This window comes from Chiroxiphia lanceolata, chromosome 14 (genome assembly GCF_009829145.1).
Source record: "Chiroxiphia lanceolata isolate bChiLan1 chromosome 14, bChiLan1.pri, whole genome shotgun sequence".
Taxonomy (NCBI): domain Eukaryota; kingdom Metazoa; phylum Chordata; class Aves; order Passeriformes; family Pipridae; genus Chiroxiphia; species Chiroxiphia lanceolata.
In genome coordinates this window covers 10,739,139-10,748,530 of record NC_045650.1, presented here as the reverse complement: position 1 = coordinate 10,748,530, position 9,392 = coordinate 10,739,139, and the positions used below count along the sequence as shown (strand labels likewise).

General features: G+C 38.8%; 1 protein-coding gene across 7 annotated transcripts in view; it reads right to left on the bottom strand.

The window, feature by feature from the left end:
• Nucleotides 1–3,755: 3,755 nt before the first annotated feature.
• Nucleotides 3,756–9,392, bottom strand: part of DOCK11 (dedicator of cytokinesis 11) — an 81,135-nt gene continuing 75,498 nt past the window's right edge. For 6 of the 7 annotated variants that reach the window (XM_032701995.1, XM_032701989.1, XM_032701992.1 and 3 more), the window contains one exon: nt 3,756–7,487. In XM_032701995.1, the coding sequence (XP_032557886.1) occupies nt 7,365–7,487 (123 nt within the window). In that variant the 3' untranslated portion in view covers nt 3,756–7,364. Of the gene's footprint in view, nt 7,488–7,583; nt 7,597–9,392 lie in introns of all 7 variants that reach the window. The other variant, XM_032701996.1, reaches the window with a different exon arrangement.

Sequence of the window (9,392 nt, the reverse complement as noted above, 5' to 3'; positions counted from 1 at the left end):
TCCCTTCTCCCGGAGCCGTCTGTGCCTCCCCAAGCCCCGACATGGCCCTACCGCGAACCGTGAACTTCAGCGATGCTGAGGGACCCTGGCAGTGCCCGCACATCCTCTGCAGGGACCTTAGCCCGCAGCCCGCTGCTGCCCCGCTGCCAGCCCGGTGCCCCCCGCACCCCCCACCGCACCCTCCGTGCCCCCTCGCACCGCAGCGCGGCCAAAAACTCCCAAAGATCTCGTTTTTTGAGTCAAAGTCATTTTCCTTTTGCAATCGGATTCACACTCAACTACTATTGCTATTTCACATCCTCTCGAAAGGAAACAACTACGTTAGCACATCACCGAGCAGTTCTTTTGATCTTAGAGCTAGTTATTCACCCCCTAGCAGAACTCCTCTTTTCAAAATCCCTCCTGCAAATTCAGTTGTCGTCTGTGCATTTTTTTTCGTTGTTGTTGTTGTTGGTTTGTTTTGGTTTTTTTTATCCCTTGTGCTACTACACAGTCTTCTTTTTACAAACTTCCCCAAATGCCATCTGCTTCAGCCCCTTCCAAGCACGATGTGGTCACTTGCAATTTTGCTCTCACTTTTGTGGGTGTGATGCATCAAGATGTTTCCCAAAATTTTCACAGAAGTGGTAACATGACATAAGTGATATTTGGTACATTTTAGGTTAAGAAAACATTTGGGATAAGGCTTTTTCTCAGAACTAGATTTTTGTGGTAGCTGGCAAGCTTGCTCCTAGTTGCCATGACATACAGGTATTATAAAAACAGTACAGATCCAGAAGAGAGGAAATTTTGTCTTAAGTTTCAATGCAAAACAAAATTCATTAGTGAAACTTACTTATTCCTAAGCCAACAGAATGTTTCCATAATTACTCAGCTCTTCAAGGAGTTTTGCAAGAGTTCATCTGCTTTTTAGACACTCATTTTAGAAAAAGGGAAGTGTATCTTTTTATGATAGGGTGGGGAATATCCTGTGTTAATATTGGGCTTTTTTGCTTTTCTGCCTGTTTGTTCTCATACTCCTGTGAAAAGGATTTAGCAAATTTCCTAGTTGCTGTTAGAAAGTGCCCAAGGACCTGCAGTTATAATCAAATAAAAAATGTAGCTTAAAAGTTCCAGGATGTGGAACATTTAAGCTGCATGACTGAGATGGGATTGTGCAACTACCTGTAGCCAGCAGGGACTACGCCTGCTAGTGAGGGCATTTGTAGAGTAAAACTGACCCAAGCAACTTCTCCCTCTTGCTTTCGGTTTCCCTGCTGATGTTTTCTTTCCTTCCTTCTGTTTTGTCCACTCTTTCTCCCGGGAGAGTCAGTGCCAAGCACACATCCAATGGCTCACACGCTTTTGGTTGCCTGCCCGTCATCGTTCTTGTCGGCAGCTGAAACATTTTTCCCTGTCTCTCTCCTGGCTCCCCGAGTGCCCGGCTTGTTACCACATTCCCATACTGATTCACGTCAATCAGAATGGCTGCCAAAGTCTTTGATCTCTGCCACCTACCCAAAACTTCCCATTTCTCAATTGTGTTGAATCCCGTCCTGCATCTTTCTGTTGCAGATTTCATGCTCGTTCATGTCCTTGTGAGCCGATACACCTGCGCTGCAGTGACTGGAACTTGTATAGACACACCTGAGATACATTTAAAGTAATCTGTCAAATGAGTACTTGGAAAATGGCTTCATGCTTGGTGTAAACTGATTTATGAATATGTTGCTGATCTGCCCTTGGCTGTGTGTTCCTGCCATTTTCACCCATGCAACCAAAGCCAGTGGTCGTGGGACTGTGCAGTAAGTTTGCCGATGCATTTAAAAAAAAACAAAACCAAAGAAAAAACAAAAACCAAACAACTAACCATTTTTTCCTGTACATGTTCCCTAACACAGATTAACAAATGGTGCTGATGAATGGACTGGCTTCGTGATTACTAGGTCTGACAAGCAGCAGCAGTAATTATCAGCACAGGGCTGTGGGGATTTGTCCCTTTGGGAGCAGAAGACTCTGCAGTCACCTCACAGTAATGGTGAGATTCACCTTTTTTGATTTTGGATTTTGCAGCAGCTTCCATCAGTACTTTGGGTCTTAACTGACGTAATGACAGACTCTTCAGAAGATGGCTGGAGTCGGTTCAAAAAAGGGCTCAAATAGAATACAGCTGGATCTGAGGCACAAAAATCCAAAACTATGAGCTGAAAAAAAACCCCGTCTGACTCATGGGGCCTCTCCCTTTTCGACCTCAGTGTTTTTTGGGGTCATCTAGAATTTTGTGATATGAGTGTCCACAATGGCCATGAACTCCGCAAAATCCCTCTGCGCTGCTCCCCAAGCCCCATGGGAAATCACAAATCATGAGGAACAAAACCCACCTCCTTTGCAGAGCACTTTTGGGTAGATATGGAACCAGGTGTGCTTGTGCAAATGTTGTATCCCTGTCCGACTTGCTATTGCAAGTCCATGCATCAACTTTTCTGCTCACAGTTCCTTAAATAACATGATCTATTTAATTAATCTATTTATTTGGCAAGAGAGTAATTCCTTTACCTATCAAGGGAGGCAGGGCATGAAACTGGTTCTACAGCTGTTTGGCCAAGTCTTCCAAGAGTGCCATAGAGAAGCCTCAGGGGTAGAAGACAGCAGTAGAAAAAGAAGTTTGTCCTTTATGTTCTGATGAGGTAAATAATAATTATGCCTGACTTTCATTACATCATATAAGAGCTGGTAAAACTGCCTGGCCTGAGCATGTACACTAGTGTATCTTCCATGTAAGTTGAGTTAATTGGAGAAGAGCAACAATAAATACTCACCCAAAGAGCAAAAGTCTGGGTTTGAAAATTGCAACTACAAACCAGATCACACACTTACTGGATATTCTTTAGCAAAGTAGGGTGATCTGCTGGGATGTTTCCTTACTAGTCATTCATACCTTGTTCTATTGGTAAATTTGTATGCATGTCTATTGTCTGTCTCAAGTTTCCGGATTAATCACGTTTTTGGGATCCCTCTGAGCTGGATTTATGGCATTTCTGAATCAATATCTTCTATTCGTTGCTGAGTAATTTAGTGTTCACAATTTCATTTGGTGTATTTATGTGCTAGAAGGTTTATTACAGTAATCTTCTTTAGAGGCAGCATATGTGATAGCTCAGTGGACTAGGATTTAGTCCCATGAATCTTACACTGGTATTAGCTTCTGATCATTCATCCTATTCTGCGAAATGAAAAAAAAACAAAACCAAAACCCTAAGCCAAACATGTTTATTGCAACACTTATTTATTCCTGTTTTTCATAGTCTTTTATTTTGACCTGGAATAAACTCTCTGAACTCGTCTGAATGTGATTTTTGCCTTGGTTTCTTGTCAAAGTTATTCATCATTCAAGAAGAAGAAAGTAAAAAGGGCAATATAGGATCACTGGTCTCAGAAAGCTCTGGAGCAGTGCTGTGCATCACTCAGTGTCCCAGGTGCATGAGTGGACAACCGAGGCAAGGGGGACGCGCCGTTCCTGGGCACACACAGGAGGCTCCACAGGGCTCATACAACACATGTTTTGTACAACACGCACGGTAAAAGCACTTCTGTTATGAATATGTAGCAGCAGGTGTTAAATTTACATGAGAAGGGAGTTAATTACATCCATAATAGCCAAAAGATTATGTATTTATCACAATTGGTGTTCACCATTGCTTGACACAAGCATATTATTTAAAGGTTAAGTACTACACAGTCTGTGTTTGCATAATAATTAGCTGTACACAGTGTTCTTCAATCCAGTAAGAAACTCTTGTTTTATTAAAGAACTCAGCTCAGTGAACATCAAATCAACCCATGCTACTCTCCTCAAGCAGGTAAATTGAGTAAGATGTGGTTTAATTTGTATGAGATTTTTGAGCCCATGACTTCCACTTCTGTTTTTTTCCAATTCTTTTGGGTCAAGTTACTCAAATCATAGGGTTATTCTGCAGACTGCTGTGAAGTACATGGGGCCTGTCTCTAGAGAAAGGGAAAACAAGCATATTTTACCTACTGTGAGACAAAAGGTGTCATGTTTATGTAAAGTCTTATTCTATATCTAAATACCAGGCTGCATATGTTCAAAAGTCTTCTGGAACAAAATAAACATGTCACTGCAGGTGTGTGACATGATGATTTTCATTTGTTAGCCTATCTCATGGAAATTCCTGTTATCAGAAGAAATTTAGAACACCAAGCAGTATGTAGAAATACATCCTTCGCTGCAGTAAGTTCTTCATTCCAGGTTTTTTTGGGGGAGAAAGAAACATAACTCTGAAGTTATTTTTCTTAAAATACCACTTTCTAATCTCTCTGCAGAGAGAAAACAGTAGGTCAAAGAAGAAAATGTTTATACTTCGCTTACTCTATAAAACTCTAAAAGCAAGTTCTTGTACATAAAATGCTGGCAGACTCTTTGTTGCTTTATATGTCCTATTTGCAAACAATCTGGTTCTAGCACATACCATTATCCAAACCAATCCTGATACTGAGAGTAGCCAAGTGCTCTTAAACCTCATGGAGAGATACTTTATCCTGTTTCTTTGCCTTTTAAGCAAAACTACCAATGCATCCATCCCAAAGGCTTGATGTGTTGCAGAGCAGTTTTGCAGCAAAGTTATTAGAGGCACATATATAAAATATGTAGATGTAGCCACACTGAGATACAGAAAGAGTGCATACCAGGATGTAATTTGAGATATGTTCTACTAATTTTTCCAGACCAAAAACCTTCCACCATTCCTCAGGCAGTATAAGAAAATCAAAAAATTATAATGAACGATAGACATTTCTGTTGTTCCCAGAAAGGCAGCAAATAGAAAGTACCCAATGTGAGTACCAGCTACATAAAAGTGGCATAGATACAGTACACTCTCCAGCCATATCTGTGAATTAAGCTATTTCAGCCTGAAATAAGAAAAAAATCTGGAGGATTTCTTTTAACTGCAACAATTATACGGGAAAAGTCTAGGTAGAGAAAATGTGATAATCTTCTTGGCACTATTGTCCAGATACAGCTGTAAAATATCTAATGGCCACTCCCTAGATTCATGAATACATAAAAGAAAAACAAGTTGGTTTGTTACCAATCTTTTTATAACCCATCTAAAAAGGAGATTATTCTGTAAGAAAAAAAAAACCCAGAAAAATTATTTAGCTGCAGGACAGAAGGCAAATCCTTAGGGCATGATCATTTTTGTAATTCCTTAAAACTGCATATAAGTGTGTATTCTGAAATGTAGTGACTGTATATATTCTAACCACACTGGTATTAAACACACTTTTCTTTTGGCCAAATTACCCAGACAGCTTTCCAGTATATGACAGTGAAATGTCAGGACAACTCCAACACCACCAACAACTTGAGAAGTTCAGACAAAAATGCATCTTGGAACATCGAAGACATTTGAAGATACGAGTAAGAATTGCACTGGAATTCCAGTAAAAATAAGGAATAGAAATTGAAAATTCAGCCAACAGTGTTACCCCAGAACGTTAAAGACATCAAAAAACAAGCATATGAATCTTACTGCAAATCCAGGAAAACTACTGGGTTATCTGCAGTATTTAAAAGAGCTACAGTGCAAGAGCTTTTGGATGTCCATATCTCATCATTGCTGACTGCAGTCAAGATATGCCCTTAGTACTGACGTTTAGAAGTTAAGTAGCTCCAAAAAATCTTGTACTGGATCAAGCTTCAACACCTTTTAGTAAAGAAATTTGGAAAACTCTCACTATCTGCCTTTAAATATTATTTGTTGAAAGATGACAATCTGTAAGGTGCTAACCATATTTAAACACACTAGTCTCTCTTCCTCTTTCTGTTATGCTAAATTTGGAGCCTGCTTGGCATAAAAGCACATACAAGCAGAAATGTGGCCAGTTTGTTATACAGGCACATCTCTATTTTGCTTGCAACAGCTAATGGGTGAATTTATGGATCACAACATTATTTTCTCAGAAGACAATTAATTCTAGGTATTTAGAATCATGCATAACAAACATTTTGAAATGTGGTCCAGCTACTATTTGAAGATAATTTTTGTTACAAAGATTAGAAGCTTAACATTTTATAGACACTACAGCCAAGCTAAATACCCAGCTGGAGTCCTTTTACTATGGCATTTTGTTACATATCCTTAAAAAACCCCACTCTTCCCATATGAACTACTGGAACCATATTTACAATTGATGGGATTTTGAAAAAACACGGATGTTAAAAATGTTGCCAGATAAAAGGATTACTGCTCTGTGTTGTTCTTCCTGCATCTGAAGTGTCTTATTAAAAAGAGACAATGTATTCAAGCTTTGGGATGGGGAAGGAGGAATAAAAGAATTATGGAAAATACATTTTCTCTAACCACATGTCAGACAAAAAACCCAAGCTTTCAGAAAACAGATCTGTTTAACAGGAGGGAAAATGCATGTTTTATGGTGCTAAAAGAAATCGCCTCAATTTTGTATGAGTTATTTCAATGTGCTGCCTTTTTTTTTTTTTAAACTACATCTCTCAGATTATTAGAATTTTTCCAAACACTTTTAAAGCACTCTATAATTTCCAACTCAATTTAAGGTGTCCTCAGAGTTTATATTTGTGTGAGACCATGAGTGGTAAACAGGAAAACTCATCTTAAATGACAAATTTCTCAGGTTGTCCTTAGTGAGTACAATCCATCCTCTCCTGCAGCTGTGAAAGGTTACCCAAAATTTAAATCAGTTACAGTAAGCTCAGCTTTCATGGAGATTACTTTTAAAATATCTGTTCTGAGGATGTATGAAAATTATAATTTCTGACTTAGGTTTTTATTTATTCCAGACTAGGGCAAACTTACTCTCAAGGAGTGCAAGAGGGGTGTCTAGACCCCAAGTCACTTTTTAGAAGAGGAAGGTCTCTTACTAGTGACTACAATTTCTCCTTCATGTTCCCTGGCCAACAAAGCTTTTAGCAGCAAATATGATACAATGCTAATTTCTATATACTCTATACTCCTTCTATTTACAAAGTACTTTTACATTTTATTATATTCCATTGTACAACTTTACATAGTACGTCATCACTTCAATTCATAGTTCAGCAATTCAATACATATTTAGATAACTGCCTTACCATGTCCTGTTATACATTTAGCTTAAAAAAAATAGTAGAAAACAAGCACAGTGGTGCAATGTCCAGGCACTTTCAATGTTGCTCAGCAAAATAAGCAAGCACCCTGTTTGAAAGCATGGCAACTCCTTTTGGGAAACAAACAAACAAACAAAAAATCCACAACTGAATCTTTGCTCATCATGGATGGTTTTAAGCATCCTTTGTACAGTTCCAAGAATTCCTGAGAAAGCTGTGTAAAATATGACTGATATGTTTATATTTCAGCAGTGGGTCTGAGTGAACAGTAACTTCCATCACCAGAGGTTCCGCTGATGGCACAGAAGACATGGAGGGAGTCGTGCATCCATGGTGAGTGCATTGTATCTTCATGGTAGATCTAGACAAAACACAATAATCACAAATTCAGTAAAGGTCTCAGCTCATTATTATAATCAAGCTGTTTAAAAAGGTATGCAAAAAAGAGATACCCAACCTTGTCTTCAAAGCTGTTTCGCAAAGGCAGCGTAACAAAGAAATGAGAAAGAAGAGTAATTTAGCAATTTCTGTAGCATTAATATATACACTATTCTGCATACTGCTGGATCATTTTTAGTTACAACTACGCACCATAGGGAAAAAACAGTTCTCTGTACAGCAATTTTTTTTATTCTGTCTTAGTAGTAACAGAATTTTAATAGTTTTTTTGGTAAACACAGCTAAACCCAGCAGACACTCTTTACCTCTGTGCCATTTGGCAAGATATTATACTTTATAATCTGAAGGACAGTCTGACAGCACAGGATCTAACTGGACTGGCAGAGCTGTGCTAGAGCTGACTGTGTATTTGTTTTTCACCATGTGGTTCACCAGTTAGCCTGAAGTTGCATTAGTGGAACGAAATCACTGGCCATCATAAACAGCTTCTGGACATCCAGCCTTCTGCCAGTCTCTGAAGCTTCCAGGACCTGTTCAGCTGCAGTTTATCCATTTTTTGTGTTTACATTTCCCTAACTTAAAAGATCTGTAGATAGGTCATGGGCTGACCCGTGAGTTGTCCACCTGCCCTTCCACCTCAAACAAAGGGCACTGGCTGTATTGCTTTGGGACACTGGCAGTATTAGAAAAGCATATGTTATTTGCAATGAGAACCCCAAATTAATGCAATATACTTTTTATGTTTACCTTCTTGTTGCAGAAGAGGAAAACATGTTCCATGAAGTTTAATTTGTTAGATACCTGGGCCATTTGATGGCAATGCAAAGTTTAAGTCAGCAGTTGTACATAATGTTGTATAACTATAAAGAACAGTGTTTTTAAACATGGTCTTTTAAACTGCCTTTTGAGCTAATACAAGAAGAAAGTGAAAAGTATATCCTTCCCAGGGAGCCCTTCACTTGGACATTTCAGTCATATTTTGCCCATGAACCAACGACAACACAACAGTGGATTTGTAAATCTATTGAGACAGTAGGGAGTGTGCTTTAACAATGCTTCTTTATTCTAAGATAATTTTAACCATTGTACTGTGACAGTGCAGGACTGAGTGATTTGGTTTTGATTTGACTATTGCAGAATTCAGAAGCCACAAAAGTTCCAGCAGCTGCATGCAAATTAAATGTCTTGGAAAGGTTTACTGCAAACAGCTTAGAGTAAGCAGGTGGCAACTCCTATGAAAGAGCTTCTCTGATCAAAGTTCAGCAGTGGAGTATGCAGGGTAGGTAATGCAAATGAAAAAAATAAGAGTGGCACATGTGCAAAGTGAGTAGTTTGCACCCTAAAAAAATGGTGGTGATGAGCAGAATAGAAGAAAAATCTAACAAAAGCAAGAGGGGTGCAGCAGTCACTCTCAAACAGATCCACCCTTATGCTCCTACAACAAAATTCAGCCCCATCATGAGACTGCTTCCCTGAAATGATATTGTACTCTTCCATAACAAGATTCTGATTCCCATAAGCATTATTTCATTGTAAATAAACCCAATTTACAAACAGCAGCCTGGTGCAGTTGTATTATTTTTTGTATTTGCACATTTTTGCATTACTGTGAACAGCTACTCAACTTACTGTGGAATTTGCCTAGCTGCTTTCAGTGACTTAAAATGTTGCATTTTTAATTCATAGTCACACATGGACTGTATATCAACTAACTGGGAGTCCCTGAAAGGATTTCTCTAAATTTCAAGTTCTATGAATCACAATGTAGTCTGTACCATTAATTTTATATCCTTGATACTATAAATTTACAACAAGCTTTCTTTTGTCATAATGAAGGCAAAATTAAAGAGCAGAGGTATGGAGATTA